Source organism: Plectropomus leopardus, chromosome 10, assembly GCF_026936395.1.
Source record: "Plectropomus leopardus strain MGB_pleo_1.0 chromosome 10, ASM2693639v1, whole genome shotgun sequence".
NCBI classification, from domain to species: domain Eukaryota; kingdom Metazoa; phylum Chordata; class Actinopteri; order Perciformes; family Serranidae; genus Plectropomus; species Plectropomus leopardus.
In genome coordinates, this window is record NC_142185.1 from 24,491,403 (window position 1) to 24,507,377 (window position 15,975).

Sequence of the window (15,975 nt, forward strand, 5' to 3'; positions counted from 1 at the left end):
AGCAGCATCTCTGGTTTAACAAAACGATAACAATAAAGAGCAAAATTAAGCAAATAGAGACTGAAATAATTGAAGCAACTTGCAATAATCTCAGCATTTTCATCATTATTGTTATTAGTTAGCTTTTTACTTCCTTTTCGAAAATCTGGCTGACGGTAGAAAACGACGAGAATTGTAGTCTTTTCAAGCCACAAAGACAACTCTCCCTAATGGGCGAGGCGGCATACATGAACTACATTTCCCATAGTGTCATTGGTTAAACAGTTTGACAAGCGGTAGACGCTTCTTGTCTTTCACATCACAGTCTGCAGCTAGTAGAGCTGTTAGCTAACATTAGGTGTTGCCGACAGGATGGGTGTATCGGATTTACAAGTCGATACAAATGCTGGTAAGTGTTTATATGTTTTTATTTGTTAGATGGTTCGTTGTTGTTGAACTTTAGTCATGGTAAGTACGTTTATTACTTGCGAGCTAACGTTAGCTAGCATGTTCTCCCGGTATAGTACTGCCATTAGCTTCCGTTAGTAACATCATGTGTTAAAGGATCAAAATATCCTGTCTGTCCTCTAACTTAATGCCAGACTCAAACTGTATTGCAGCAAAGTTTAACAAAATTAAAATATTAGACCAACTCATTTTGTGTTGCGATAATGTTCTCCAAGCTGTGTATGTGAGGTTAGCCAGTGGAAGACTGTGACTAAGATATTTTGTTTTGTTACTTGGCATTAATTTAGATGTGACCACAATGTTATTGCTATACCCACAGCACAAAAGTGATTGTTTTCTCCACCTGTCTTCTCTATTACTTTCCAAAGAGGGTTACTGTTGATTTTCATGTGAGAGTTTAATAAAATTGGAGAACTTGCAGAGACAGATCAGAACAAAATCAATACAACATTTTAACGAGATATCTTAACTTTTTCTTTACACCAAAAAAGCTTGAAAAACGCTCTATCCTACAGTTTCCATTATGCAACTCATTAGCATCATTCATTAGTCTGGTTAATTCCCTTATCTTTAAACACCCAGTTTGAAACGCTGTTTTTTTCTGTCAATTATTTCTTAATAGTCTTTCCAGCATAACTCGAGATAACCTTGATCACAGTAAACTGACGGTTTTTGTGTGTAAAATTGGTGTATACTGTATGCTTACCTGCTTGAAGCTCTTTTGTGCTTTGTAGTCATGGTGATTAGCAAAATGCCCATTGTTGTGGTTTTCTGGTCTGTTTAATTTCTTCCTCCTTTGCTCCTACAAGGACCTGTGGTGGATCTTTCAGCCCGGGGTATGCAAAAGCTGGATTCAAACTTCATGTGCTCGGAGGACACTCACACTCTCATCTTGGATCGTAACCACATAATGAAACTGGACCATCTGGAAAGAAGCCCAGGCCTTCAGCAGGTAGTTAACCCCTGAAAACTCTGTGCTTGTCATTTTATTTCTTTAATTGCAGTCATGACTTAATACTGTACATTTTCTTGATTTAATGCCTTTTGATAAATTTTTGATTTTTTTTCTCTTTAGTTGTCTGTAGCGAGTAACCGTCTGGTGAGAATGATGGGCGTGTCTCGGCTAACAGAGTTGACAGTCCTCAATCTTCCCAATAACAGCATTGGATACATCGAGGGGCTCAGAGATCTGCCACACCTCAAATGGCTAAACTTGTCTGGGAACAACATTAAGGTGAGAAGAGGAGACATTCTCACACACTTTACTGATCAACGATATCTCATTTATTTGCAAAAATATAACTGCATAGATGAAACCATTTGTTTCAGCTCATGTGTTGATATTTTCACTGATCTTTTACACAGGTCATTGAGCAACTCAACAACTGTGTTTCCCTTCAACACTTGGATCTGTCTGACAATAACATATCTACCATTGGTGATGTGACAAAACTGGCAGCATTAAAGGTGAGCGCTGGAGCTGGTGCCAAAAAAACCCAAGAATTTATTAACGCGCAGTTATTGTGTCAGTTTTCTTTTATATACCATTAATGAGTTTTCTGTCAATTTTGCAGACGCTGTTACTCCATGGAAACAGCATTACGACACTTCGTACTGTTCCCGCTCACCTACCTGCCCATTTATCCATTCTCTCCCTGGCAGAAAATGAGATCAGGGATCTTAATGAAGTAATTATCTTTTCCCTCACTTAATACAGCAGCGCTGATCTGCATTTAAATTATATAAAGGCTAATTATCATTGACCGACTCTCTTTTTCTTACTCCGCAGGTGTCATACTTGGCACCTCTCCATGAGCTGGAGCAGCTGTCCATTATGAGCAACCCTTGTGTTATGGCGACCCCCTCATTGCCTGGTTTTGATTATCGACCATATGTCATGAGTTGGTGTCTGAGCCTAAAGGTGATGGATGGCTATGTGGTGTCACAGAAAGAAGGGTGCGTGCATTCCTATGTTGTTACAGTTTGGGAAGTAATATTATTGTAGGAATACGATCTAAAAATGTTTGAATCTCTTATTCATTGTGCATTACTGCCACGATTACAGTCTCAAAGCAGAGTGGCTCTACAGTCAGGGAAAAGGGCGCTCCTATCGACCGGGTCAGCATGTTCAGCTGGTTCAGTATCTGGCCACTGTTTGCCCTCTGACATCATCACCAGCCCTGGAGACGGCAGAGGATGCCAAATTGGAGAAGATCCTCAATAAGCAGAGGTATAAATCTGGATTTATAAGGACCACTACACAACGTAAAGCTCAAAAAACACGACCCTGGGGACACCAAAGAGTATCATCAGTACTCAGTTCATGGCCATGACATCCTTGCCATACATCCCTCTTAATGGAAAATAATTACTTGAATGGCTTTTTTGTCTCTCAGGTTTCACCAAAGGCAGCTGTTAGAGGAGACCCGAGGAGGCTGTCCTAGTCCTCCTCGTCCAACTCAGCTAGATGTGGAGAGGCACAGTCCTACACACCCAGTCCCACAGGAGGGAGCCAGAGAGGTGAAGCAGACCAGTGCACCTGTGCCAGCTGCTGCTCCATCAGTCCGGGAGACAGGTAAGACGGAGTCTGTGTCCCCTCTGTGTGTCAGTTTTGGTGTATTCATTACCTACCCCAAAAAGGTCAAGTTTCCAAGTTTTGGATTGTTTGTCTTACAGCAAGATTATGAGCAAACTACAGGTCCGATTGTCATGAGACTTGGTAAAAGGATTAGCTCTGACCGAGGCAGAACACACTAAATTTTACAGCAGATCCGAATGCTGGGGCGTATACACAAATTATTTTCACTTGAAAAACACATTTTTTTCGTGTCTGCCCCATGTTTCCTAAATCCTTTCCAACTGGCGGCCCTTTGCTGCATGTCATCCCCATTCTTTCTCCCCCTTTCCTGTGACGCTCTCTAACTGCACTCTTATAAAGGCAAAAGCCCAACAACATTCTTTGGAAAAAAAATTCATTAAACATAGCAGATGTCTGCATTCTGCAATTTCCCGTCTAGTTTTTTTTTTTCTTTTCCTCTTAACAGGCAGTGGTGATGCAGAGCATTCTTTGTCACAATTTGAACTGTTTGGTGTGTCTACCTTTGTACAGAGCCAGTCGTGCAGTTTAACACCTGGGTGAGCTGTGACTCCTCCCACCCATCACTGACGGTAGTTCGCAGCCCGAGGCCCAGAGAGGAGCACATCTTTTTGGAGGATGTGCAGACCGATGAGGAGAAACTCAATGGCAGCATGCTTTCCTCAGAGTCCACCTTCATCCCTTTCACACCTGATCTGGAGCCACAAATGACCCACTCTGACAGCGAGGATGAGACAGAGACATTTGAACCTGATTCTCTAGCTCCAAAGCGGCCGGCACAGCCCAAAAAGCACAACACAGCCAAGACGCATCATTCACCCTCAGCAGAAAAGCATGAGAGAGGTCCTGAAGAAGAAGTTATCTCTGGCGCAGCCACAACAGCACTGGTTGTCACAGTTACAACACCGCAAAATGATCTGCAGATGTCATCTGACTTTGGTAAAGCAGAGATGAAAGGAGCCCCCGAGCAGGAGGAAGTTGGTGTGTGTGCCAGTAAATCAAGTTTGATGGAGGCAGACACGGCAGCGGTTAAAATACAGTCATGGTGGAGGGGACAGCACACTCGCTGTTGTCACCCCATGGCCAAAGAGGTGCGCAGTGAAATCCGGCTGCGCAGGATGCAAGAGCACATCCTCTCCCTTTCTGAAAGGTTGGACAGGTAAGTCCCTGACCATCAGTATGGTTTATTTCTATTCCCCTTCTGTTATTAAAATGGTTGTACTTGAACAAATATTACATAAGGTTGTGGGTATACAAATATTTATTCACTAATATTTACAAAGATTAAAAACGGTCAAAATGTTATTTGTTTTCAGGGTGCAGCAGCAGTATGAAGAAGAGAGGTTACAAAGGCTGGTTCAGGAGGAAGCTGTCAAGTTTCTGTGGAAGCAGGTCAGTAATTTAAGTTTCATTTATCAAGTCAATCCATCTGACAGTAGATGAAAAATTTTAGACAGAAAATAGACTTTGTCGTCATGCTGCTCGCACTACTAAAAAATGTCCTTAAAATTGTCTGTTAAGTGTTTCCCATAGAATTAGCATCAATGTGTGGTGGGAGCTGACGATGGGGAGCTTATCTTGTGTTTGTCCCTTTTGTTATCATTCTGTCTCTCGTCTCTAAAGTGGGACATTTTTGCACGTACAATCAATGGATAAGAGCAGCAGCTGCTGCTGCAAAGAAAGCAAACTTTTAGACCTAGCACAATGAACGGTTAAGTCTCATTATTAGGAGCACTATTGGACATATATACAATTCAGTTATTTGTTGAAAACAGTGAACAGTTCATGGCCAGCACACTGAAAAACAGTCCAGCTCCAACAATATAAAATATATGTACTTGGCTGCAGATATCTTGATCATGGCAGGCCATCACAAATAAATGAACATGTGGGAGACCCTGATGTTGCTGTTGGCTTTGCATGATTTCACATGGCTGTCTTTAGACTTTTCCTGTGTTCTGCTTGAAGCTCCAGTCTATGCAGCAGTGGAAGCTGTCTGTGGAGCAGCAGCTGGCTAGCATCGGTCAGGCTGTTGTGCCTCCGGCTCAGACCTCAGCTCCCGCACTCTGTGTGACTGTCCCACCTGTTGCATCCAGCACGACAAACCCACCCAGCACAGACGTCTCGTTCCCAGACTCCGGCTTTCAGTCAACCAGCGATCAACAGGCAGCGCTTGAGGACAGCTTCCTGAGCAGTGGGACGGCAGACTCTCTGAAGACGGTGCGAGCGCTGAGCCCCGTTCGTAGTGGCTTTGATGGTGTGGACAGCGCAGACTGCAGCCTGCTGGAGCAGTACCTCTCCTCTGTGCAGCAGAGGGAGGAGGAGGCTGAGGAGGTGATCAGTGACAGAACAGAAACACCACAGCCCTCCTCACCAGTATCACCCAGCCAAACAGCACAGTCCAGCTCCAGCCCGCAGAAGGCATCGGACAAACCAGAAGCGCAAAGAATCGAGGAAACCTCTCCTGGCCCTGTGTGAGCACCTACAGCCAATACACACCTGCACAGAACTACTGAGTGTGTGTAGATTTGCACTGACTGTTGGATCGAAACAACTGACAACTGCACTCATCTTGATCACTGACCCAGATCTCAAATATCAGTGCACTAAGTTTCCGTTCATCAAAAAATCACCTTAATGTGAATGTAACTTAAGTTTTTTATACTTCACTACTTTGCTCTGTTATTTAACATTTTCCTCTCTGTGTAGAGACAAAGATTGTGGTGTAGCTTCAGAATATATTAGTTACTTAAAAGCAATTAATTCACGATAGGTTGCTACCTCTACTGATCAAAGAACAGACATGGTATCCTATTCTCTTTATCAATATCTACTGCATTAAATATGTGTGATAACTACAAATAATCAGAATAGGAGTTGATGTGTTAAACGTAGTGCACTTGTAACCACGGATATACTATACATGACACAAGTTTACTATCTATTATCACACACTGTGTTAATAACCGACTGTTTTAACAACTTAAGCTCACATCACCTGAAAATGTTGTAGCATCTTTATCGTAAAAAAATGTAAATAAATCTGCTTTGTTATTTGTTTTATATTATGTTGAAATGATCAATTTCATGTGCTTATTCAGGGCCGGGTCACAGGGCAGCAGGCTGAGTACTCCAAACATCCCTCTTTCTAGCTATGCTTTCCAGCTCCTCCTTGGGGATCCTAAGGCGTTCGCAGGCCAGACGAGATGTATAATCCCATCAGCGTGTTCTGGGTCTGCCTCAGGGCCTCCTACCAGTTTGATGTGCACAGAAAATCGTTAACCAAAGACGACCAGGAAGCATCCTAATAGATGCCAGAAAATCTGATCATCAAATATTTAATTCAATCGGGTGGTGTTGTTAAGATTGGATCTCTTCCAAGAGAGGCCTGACGACTGGAGACATTTATAGAAACACAGTCAGCCAAACAGAAACAACACATCAAAAAAGGAATTAAGAAACATAGTAACAAGAATCATAAAAAACATCAGATAATAAGCTTTAAAATTTCCAAAGAGAATGTAAAATCTAATTTGGGGAGCAGTTTGCAGTTTATTTTATTTAAAAAGGTGAACAGTATCTTAAATAGGTTCCAGCAACATAAGTGCGTACATGTGATGTCTAAGGTTAACGGGATTGTGGTAGATTTAAATTTTTCCTGTAAAGAAGGTATGTATTACTAAAGAAAGACTGAATGTCTGTCACTGGAGTAGTTCATTAATGGACTCATTGTTTCTGCACAGCAGAATAGTAACATAACACAAGTTGTAACTTGTGGGGCATTTTGGTAGGTGGCCTCATCAATATTCAGGAGTTGTTGCCAAAGAGTGGTGGAAAGAGTTCTAAAAAAATGTATGCAAGTAACAGTAGCAATGCCACAGTGTAAAAATACTCCATTGTAAGTAAAAGTCCTGCATCCAAAGTTTTACTACAACAAAACTGCAGAAGTATTAAAAAATGTTCTAAAAATACAGTGGATACTGTCAGTTATACAATTACATTATTGGATTATTATTAATATACTCTAATGTAGCTGGTCCCAGTGGATCTTATTTTGACTTATACATTGTTTTGGTAGTTTAATCTTAATGAATCATGTTATAAACGGATGATAATCATTTTTAAGATCTAAATTAGAAAAATAACGATAGCTATTAAAAATGTAGCAAAGAGAAAAGTACACTGTTTCTTGCGGAAATTTTGTGAAGTAGCCTCAAATAGAAAAACTAAAGCCAAGCCAGTTGCATAGATCAAAATTATTCATTTTTAGTTGCATACACTAAAATATCACTACATACTACTATTATCAAAATCAGCTTTAATGGCCAAGTGTAACAATCATACGAGGAATTTGGCTCTTTTCATTGTTCTCAGAGTAATTACAAAAAAAAAGACATAAGAGATAATATCAAGTACAAAAAAAGTAAAGAAGACAGGATCAGTATATACTTGGTATGAGGTTACATTGACTGAATGACCAGGTACAGTATGTACATGAAGCTAAAAATACCTTACTGTATGGAGACTACCATGTGCAGGATTTATATATTGCTGATTGACATAATAACTTCTAATATTTGAATCATTCTGTATGTGTTTTTATTTTGACAACCTGCTTCCAGGGCACCAGGGTATTGATGCAAGAGTATTATTATTGAAGTCTATGAGTAATATGGCACAGCTTTTATGTACACGAGTTTCAAATTACCGACCACCAGAGGGTGCCACAGCACTGATCCACACATAAACCCAAGAATAAACCCACCCCCCACCAACACGGTCCTGTTGTCCTCCCATCAACATAACTGGGTGCTCCTGATAACCAGACACTCCTCCGGTCTACTACACCGTCTCTGCTGTGCCACGCTAGCCGCAGCTGCGTCCTCTCGCCCGGTCAGCCGTCAGCTTCATCACCCTCCTCCGGCTGCGGTTCGACATCATGCTAATCTGTCGACGTAATGTGTAAGTACGGGAGCGTTTTATGTGGCTGCATCACCGGTGTAAGCTAATACGGTTGTTTATATGATATTGGAAATGTGTGTCGGAATCTCCACCCATGCATTGGATGTTATTACCGTCGCTCCGGCTCTTTGTCGTTGCTCCTGCAGCCGTTCATGTGACAGAAGCAGCTGACCGTGAGGACAGATCTGACCGTTTCTGATGTCTCAAGATGGAAGATTGTTCTGATGTGAACTGGAGGAATGTTTACACTCACCAGTGCCTTTTTTTAATAGAAAACTTGAAAACAGAGCGGTTTGACGGTCAGTATATCTGTCAAATCTGGTAGTTTTAACTTGTACAAATGACTATATAGAGACATTAGTGCTTGTAGATGAGGAGGGTTAAAACTGCAACGGTTAGCCGATTAGTCCATAAGACAGAAAATTAATCACGAATAGATTGAGTTATTTTTCTTAGCAAAAATGTCCCAAATTTAAGGGGAAAATAAAGTTTTTTGACCCCTGGTCAAACAACATAATATCAACCCGGGCTCTAGGAAATCGTGATCTATTTTTACTGTTTTACCTTGTAGAAATTTCTATGCATTGATTTCTATTTAGGCAAGACAGCAGACACGATGTAATAACCTTAATAATGCACCAGCATTAGTACATATTTGGGATTTAAACTGCAGCGGTCAGCTGATTAGTCCATAGGTTGAACAACATAAAAAGAATCGGCAATAGATCGTGTTATTTTTTTTTATTTTTTGGCAAAAACATCCTGGTCAGAAAACATAATATTACCTTGGGTTTTAGGAAATTATGATCATTTAGACATTTCTATGCATTGACAAATATTTCAGCTCGACAGTAGGCACAATAAAATAACCTTGATTTGGAGTAGTGTTGGTAGATATGTAGGATTTGAACTGCAACTGCACTGATACATTTTATGCTGTAGAAAAAAAGGTGAAAGTTTCTTCAGACTGTGTTAACCACAGACCTTATTTCCAGGATGTTAACATAAATGTGTAAAAAAAAAAAAAACAAACCAAAAAACACAGTCTCGGTTTCAGGATTCACTCCTGGGGTTCTCTAAAAGAAATCAATGACAGACTTTTAATGCCTTTAACTTCTCCTTGTGGTTACACTGTTTGGTTTTAAAGTCACTGCTATTATTTATGTCAATAGATCTGTTAGGTTTGTTGTCTTTTAGGGAGGACGTGTTATGGACAGAGTTACAAAGAGCCTTTTGTGAACAAGAGTTTTTTTCTTTTGGCCAGTTTCTGTACATTTTGTTTCCTTTCCTGTCCAGTGCCTCCCACTTCATCTTCGGTTTTGTATGTTGTTCAAGTGAAGTGTAACGCGGGTCTAATGCAGAGAGGACATAGTCCTAAAGCAGTGGAGTAGTTATAGGCTCTGTGTTTGTGTCTCCTCATTATAGATCCAACATCACATGGATGAAAGGTATGTGAGACAGGAATAGAAATGTAAAGAGCCATTAATGGAAAACAATTTCTGCTGCTCATTAGTCAGAGTCAGTCACTTGAATACTTATGAGTGGGTGAAGATGATGAAGAGAGAAAGTGATGTGGGTATGTGTAACGTTTTTGCTTCAACAAGACAAATGACTGTATAAGCTGCCAGTATAAGTTGATTCATGCTTCCTTGTATGCAGTATACAGGTGGTGGGTGTAGTTTGAAAGAGAGAAAATAGTTATAGTTTATGCATGAAACTGTACACAAAAAGGTTTGTGAATTTCCTTGAGTAACTGGGTCGTGATTTTTGTAAAGAGACCTCGCTGTTGAGTTTTTCAAATGTATTTTTTTGACTCCTTGTGCACCACAAGCTGAGTGCCATTTAATTCTATTATACTGTAGAGAAGGCAGACATCTCGGCAACTCACACCAAAACAATTTAGACTAAAAATTAGCAGTGCTAGTAAGAGGAAAAGTATGTGTTTTTGACTTACGGGTGAACTGCCCCCTTAAGTAAATGTAGACGCAACTTAATGGAGTATTTTACACTCCAGAAACAGCTTCGCCCTTTGTTCAAAACCAACAATACTACTTTTCTATAGATGGACATTTGCAGCTGTTGCATACAACATCAGTTACAAATATGCAACCGCATTCATCAGTAAATAAGAAGGCAGAACTCTGACAATTGATAAAAAATGATGATCAGTGACTACAAAAAGCTTTGGCGACTGCAGCAGGTGAAACTTTAACAGCAGACTGCAGCGTTGCCAAGACAGACAACACAGAGATCTAAAGACATCCTGTTTTTTATGTTTCTTTATAAACAGTTTTCTGTTGTTCATCCTTCTTGTTGACAGAGCTCATTTGCTGATGTCAAGATGATGCCATCATCGCAGGTGTGACTACATAAGTGTGAAACAGGGCCTGATCATGGGAGACAGAAGAAAGTCACCATGTGCCGAAATCCGTCCAAATATGCCCTCATCTTCCTCTTCCTAGCCCTGTCTGGCCTCATCTTCCTGCTACGCAACATCCACACTGTGGAGGTGAGGAGAGAAGTGGGTGACACTGGGGGCGTTCTGGATTACCTTGAAAGGGAATGGATTTACCGATCATTTAGCCTTTTATTTTTAACAGCGTACTATAATATTATCTTTTTTATATTGGTGTAGATTAAGGGGACAATCACAGTACAGGTAAGATAAAAATGGCTAGAACACTGTTATATATTTTTTTCATTTGTGTACTTAAAAATATTTGGCTATTCAAGAATTCTTTAATTGGGTAGGTATACCGTTTTCAATTTAGGCATTCGGATGTTCTTTTTTTTTGTGGAGGATAAATCACATTTTGGTGTTTGTGATCCTGACAAGTGCAGTTTATTAGTTAACAGTAATACGCAACAACAGATCATGATTTGATTGTTTCATTTTTCTGACAAAAATAGTTCTGTAACTGCTGGATCTGACAGCTGTTGTCTAGCAACACATCATCATTTTCCTACATACTAGCTTGCCAACCTGTAGAAGCTTGGTCTACGTGTAATGCATAGACTCAGTTTGTGTATGGCGGTGTCTCTCAGGCTTTGGTTAAACAAGTGTGTCCCTGCCTCACTAGACATCCTAGTAACATCTGTGACAGCTTGTTTACTCCCTTCGAAAGGCGGTATATCAAAACCTGTCCATGACAGCTGCTCCCCTTATGGAATTTTGCTCAAGTAGTTTTAGAGCAATGATACCGATCAAATGGGATTTCCTTGCTCTTCAAACATTGATACAATCTACAGTAACGTGAGATAACTACATAGATACATGGTGACACAGTCCTTTAATATACACCTGAGATAGGTTGGTTAAACATGCAACAGTATTTTGCTATTTCATGCATTTTTAAGTGCCAGTCATTCAGCACCCTTTAAATCTACCTTTCTCTTCAGAACTGGAACTGCCAAACTGCTTCAGCCCTCTACCAGCTCCAGAACAGGATCCAGTCATCCTTCATCCCAGAAAATCTCCCAACATTTCATCACAATCACACCTTCTGTGCTCATCTGGGCCAGAAACCCTCCCCTGAAGATGAACTGGAAGAGCGCTACCTTTTGGACTTTATCGCTTGGCCTGGGCCTCCGCCTCGCTCTACAGCAAACTCTGTGCGCCAGACAAGTGACCCTGTGCACAGCCTGTTTGCCATCCTCCCAAATAAGGGAGAAAGGGAGTGGCATGTGGACGACCAACTGGAGGTCCTGGTCCAGATGCATGACTTCCAGGGTCGCCCCAAGCGCTACGGCGGAGATTTCCTTTTGGCCAGACTGCACTCCCCAGAGCTTGGAGCAGGTGTAGCAGGTAAAGTGCTGGACCACAGGAATGGATTTTATTCTGCCATGTTCCCGCTCCTCTGGGAGGGGTCTGCACAGGTTGAGATAACGTTGGTGCACTCGAGTGAGGCAGTTTCTGTGCTGCGACGACTTAGGGAGGAACGGCCTGATCGAGTGTTTTTCAAGAGCCTATTCCGCCTTGGCTTCCTGTCTGAAACAACTGTGTGCAACATGTGCCTCCCCCCTGACCAGCAGCCTCTCTGCAACTACACAGACCTTTATACCGGAGAGCCCTGGTACTGCTACAAGCCCAAAATGCTCAGCTGTGACACCAGAATTAACCACGCCAAAGGAGGCTATCTGAAACACCTCATCACCAACAAAGAAGCAATGCTCTTCCAAAGGTTTGCACTACTAAAGGATGGGGGACATGTCTCCTAGTATGACATACAGTATATTTTAGGGATTTACCCAACTCAGAATTATGTCAGTCAAATCAGATTTTCAATAGTCAACTATTCATTTTGTTTTCCTTACAAAGTTTTTAAGTTTGCATGGGCTCAGCAGGATGTTCAGTATGACAGCAGCATTCACGTGATAAAGAAAACAAGCTAAATGCGCTAATAATGATCAGAAATGTGCAACAAAATTTTTGCTGACACCGTATATCCAACAAAACCAAGAGACTGTATCCTGTTGAGTTGCTTTGAGTGTTAAATTCACCTTTTCTGAGCAGAAGGACTCTTATCTTGCCTTTTCTGTGCTGCTGCCTGCATGTCCGTCTCCCTGTACCAAAGAGTAGTGTAAAGGTCAAGAGTACTCACTCTGCAGCAAAGTCTGGGGACCAAAATATCCCCAGAAGTACACTGCACAGAAAAAACCTGACTGCTTGACTTGAAGCAATCTCAGTTGACTGAAGGGTCTCCCACTGATGATACAAATCTCTGGCTAAGAATTCACCCTGTAACATGATTCATATCATACCACCAGATTCTTGACAACACACAGCGCTAGTACCCATATGGACTATTCTGATGCAGTAACCTACAGTTTTTAAAATATGAAATTAAGCATTATGTTTTTAAATTATTTATGTCTTCAGTAGGAACTGGGCTGAGTGCCAAAGGAGGAGGGGTTAGAAAAATATCTGCCACCTGAAAGTCAAAGTCCCCTCAGTTGACTGAAGCCTCATTCTCACTGATCCAAATACATCTTCACCGTGTTTGAACGAGAGACTTAATAAGTAAGAGATATAAAAAGAGAAGAAACCACTGAAAAGGTTTCGAAAGACCTCTGTCCCTGCTGCAGCCCACTGTTTATTCTCCAGCCTGTCTGTAACATTGCACTGACACGCCAACAAAACAACCCACATACAGATAAACTGACAGAAAGGCAGACTCATGTGATGCAGCAGTGAGTTCCCTGACAGTGTGCTTGCAGCCAATCACTGATATTTAGTGGGTTTACCCGTGTATGAAAAACCAGAAGGCATGCGCTAATCTTGAGGAAAGAGGGTATGAGAGTTTTTTCTTTTTGTCACTCAGTTTGTGTCTTGGGACGTTTTGAACCCCAGATGTTGGAAGAGAGGCTCTGAGATAATGTTATCATCTGCATTCTGCTTATAAGTGGTGATTTTACAGCTCAGAGCAACAATACAATCTTTGGCTTTTGTTTAATGTCTAGTGTTGGCCAAAAATGTTGGTTGTGTAGTTAGCACACATTAGCTAGAAGGGTTAACTCACTTTACTTTATGCATGAGTGCACAGTCACCCTAAATGTCCCGTCGAACCTTGATCAAAATCTACATGGAAAAAAAGGGAAGGAATCGTAAAACATTCATGTTAAGCAGCCAAATTTTTGACTGACATAACTTTTAGTCAGACAAAGCCCTACCTGGAAAGGGGCGAGAGGTAGACTGATGCACTGTTAGTTCTGGTTTTGTCATGGGCTTTGTTGACAGTAACAGAAAAAAATTACAAAAGATTACCAGACATTAACACTATGTTGTTACTCTGATCACTTCTGTTTCTTTTTTTTCTCGTAGTGGCGTAAACATTAAAGTCCGCATACACGCTTCAGGATCCGACAGAATCAATGTGCTGCCTCCCAGGAAAGGTACAGTATATCTGCAGAGTAACATTTATGAGTCATGTCACATGATTTGATTTATTCCATTAATTTAATTTTGTCTGCAACATTTCTTGCTTTGTGTCAGATAAAGTAGAGCTAGAAAGCAGCAGTATAAAACCTGAACCTATTAAGCTAGCCACGTCTGGATATTACTACGAGGACTCATGGAGGCCATTAAATGGCGTTACAATGCGCCAGTTCAATGAATCATCTGCCATCACTCAGTGTTTGAAGAACAAGGTGATAAACATGTACGGAGACTCAACCGTCCGGCAGTGGTTTGAGTACCTCATTGCTTTAGTACCAGGTAAGTCTTTTTGTCTTGTGTTTTGTTTTTGTGCTAAGCATTTTGGCTTGTGTATCTTTCTAACTGCAACAAACATTCATTTCACCTTCGACAGGTTTAAAGGAGTTCAATCTGCACAGTCCTAAAAACGTTGGGCCTTTCATGGCGGTGGACAGCACCCATAATATTCTATTGAAGTACCGCTGCCACGGCCCTCCTATCCGCTTCTCCACGGTCATGTCCAGAGAGCTGCGGTATGTTTCAAACGAGCTGGACGGCCTTCCTGGGGGTCCCAACACTGTTGTGGTCCTCAGCATTTGGGCCCATTTCAGCACCTTTCCTGTGGAGGTGTACATACGGCGGCTCCGTCACATCAGACGGTCACTGGTGCAGCTTCTGGACAGAGCGCCGGGGACAATTGTTGTGATCCGTTCTGGAAACCTCCAAGCCCTGGACCAGGAGGTGAGCCTGTACAACAGCGACTGGTACTCTCTGCAGCTTGATGAGGTGCTCCGGTCCATGTTCAAGGGACTGAACGTGCTGCTGGTGGACGCCTGGCAAATGAGTTCAGCGCACCACCTCCCTCACGCTCTCCACCCTCCTCCAGTCATAGTCAAGAACATGATAGACATGCTTTTGTCTTATGTTTGCCCGGAAAAGAAAAAGAGCAAACCAATTTAGAAGAGCAGTGACGATAGTGGATCTTGTTGAAGGAAACAGTTTACTGAGTGAATCCAAGCCAGTTCTTCAGTTCACAACAGTAAAGCCTTTTTTTTCTTTTTTAAAGTTTTCTCCAAAGCTACACACCCTTTAATGAGATTTGCCTGACTTCCACTGTAGTGCTGATCTCTGTTTACTTGCCTGTTAAACTTCATTTTGAATCCAACAAAACAGAACTCAGAAAAAAGCCAAAGACTTTGGCAAAGTGATTGTTACTTTCCATCTGAATTTTTACACAAGCTTCCATATATGGTGTTTGTATACCGTCAGTTTGAACCTTTATTTATATTTGTTTTTGTTACTTTTGCCAAAGCAGAAGTCAGAGTGGGTTTTTAAGATTTTCCCTCAGGCTGTTGAAAATGTGCTCTTTTGCTCTGAGGCCATGTTGCACCATGTTGACCACACTTTGTTCCTGGTGTCAGGATATTCATAGTGACATATGAATTCCAACTTTCTTGAATTATTTGTTTTGCAAACTACATACATGAACTACATTTGCCATTAAATCTCATCTATGTGTGCACATTTTGTCTTATATTTTAAATGTTATATTAGGTGTCTACTTTACTCATGGTGAACATCACTGTAACTCATTTTAACATAAAAAGGTTAAATCGGTTGTGTTTATCATCCAAATATCTTTATAATTGTTTTGTTTTCTAAAAACCTTAAAGGAATACTACACAGAATTTTCCTAAAAACAATATAACTCATATAACTCATACAGAAGTAATCCACTCTCAGTGTGTGGCAGTGTGTGTTTCTGCAGAGACTATGCCATATGCCTGTATTTTCCTCTCATTTTCTGTGGTCAAGATGTTTATGGGAGTGTAGCCCCAAAGCGCTCAGGTGAGGGGCTTTATTAAAAGGCAGCGATCAGGTGCCAGACCATAAGCAGCAGGTATGCAGGAGTATCAGCGAGGCTAAACGAGACTGAACCTGAGGTTGGCTTTCACTTCCACTTGCTTGACTACAACAGTAACCAACAATCCCACATAGTACCTTTAATTCTTGTTATCTAAAAGACAAAACCTGCAGCTTAACCATAATTTAACTT

General features: G+C 41.3%; 2 protein-coding genes across 4 annotated transcripts; both read left to right on the forward strand.

The window, feature by feature from the left end:
• Positions 1-152: 152 nt before the first annotated feature.
• Positions 153-6,106, forward strand: cep97 (centrosomal protein 97). Its single transcript, XM_042494600.2, has 11 exons — positions 153-388; positions 1,257-1,399; positions 1,523-1,681; positions 1,813-1,914; positions 2,022-2,135; positions 2,237-2,403; positions 2,513-2,677; positions 2,844-3,022; positions 3,557-4,202; positions 4,360-4,435; positions 5,012-6,106. Exons 1-11 carry the CDS (start codon positions 352-354, stop codon positions 5,519-5,521), a joined length of 2,298 nt encoding a protein of 765 aa, XP_042350534.2. The 5' UTR covers positions 153-351; the 3' UTR covers positions 5,522-6,106.
• Positions 6,107-7,812: 1,706 nt separating this feature from the next.
• nxpe3 (neurexophilin and PC-esterase domain family, member 3) lies at positions 7,813-15,439 on the forward strand. Of its 3 annotated transcripts, XM_042494772.2 has the most exons (7): positions 7,813-8,005; positions 9,431-9,453; positions 10,326-10,514; positions 11,405-12,186; positions 13,827-13,897; positions 13,998-14,219; positions 14,314-15,439. In XM_042494772.2, exons 3-7 carry the CDS (start codon positions 10,422-10,424, stop codon positions 14,877-14,879), a joined length of 1,734 nt encoding a protein of 577 aa, XP_042350706.2. In that variant the 5' UTR covers positions 7,813-8,005; positions 9,431-9,453; positions 10,326-10,421; the 3' UTR covers positions 14,880-15,439. The 3 variants fall into 3 exon arrangements, with proteins under 3 accessions (XP_042350706.2, XP_042350705.2, XP_042350708.2); XM_042494771.2 differs by lacking the exon at positions 9,431-9,453; XM_042494774.2 differs by lacking the exons at positions 7,813-8,005; positions 9,431-9,453 and adding an exon at positions 8,032-8,304.
• Positions 15,440-15,975: the final 536 nt, after the last annotated feature.

Excerpts from the sequence above, each read along its gene's own strand:
- nxpe3 (XM_042494772.2), top strand. The coding sequence starts at position 10,422 with ATGTGCCGAAATCCGTCCAAATATGCCCTCATCTTCCTCTTCCTAGCC. Across the intron at positions 13,898-13,997 it reads TGTGCTGCCTCCCAGGAAAG|ATAAAGTAGAGCTAGAAAGC; the intron begins GTACAGTATATC and ends GCTTTGTGTCAG. Across the intron at positions 14,220-14,313 it reads CCTCATTGCTTTAGTACCAG|GTTTAAAGGAGTTCAATCTG; the intron begins GTAAGTCTTTTT and ends CACCTTCGACAG.
- cep97 (XM_042494600.2), top strand. The coding sequence starts at position 352 with ATGGGTGTATCGGATTTACAAGTCGATACAAATGCTG. Across the intron at positions 1,400-1,522 it reads GAAGCCCAGGCCTTCAGCAG|TTGTCTGTAGCGAGTAACCG; the intron begins GTAGTTAACCCC and ends TTTTCTCTTTAG. Across the intron at positions 2,404-2,512 it reads GTGGTGTCACAGAAAGAAGG|TCTCAAAGCAGAGTGGCTCT; the intron begins GTGCGTGCATTC and ends CCACGATTACAG.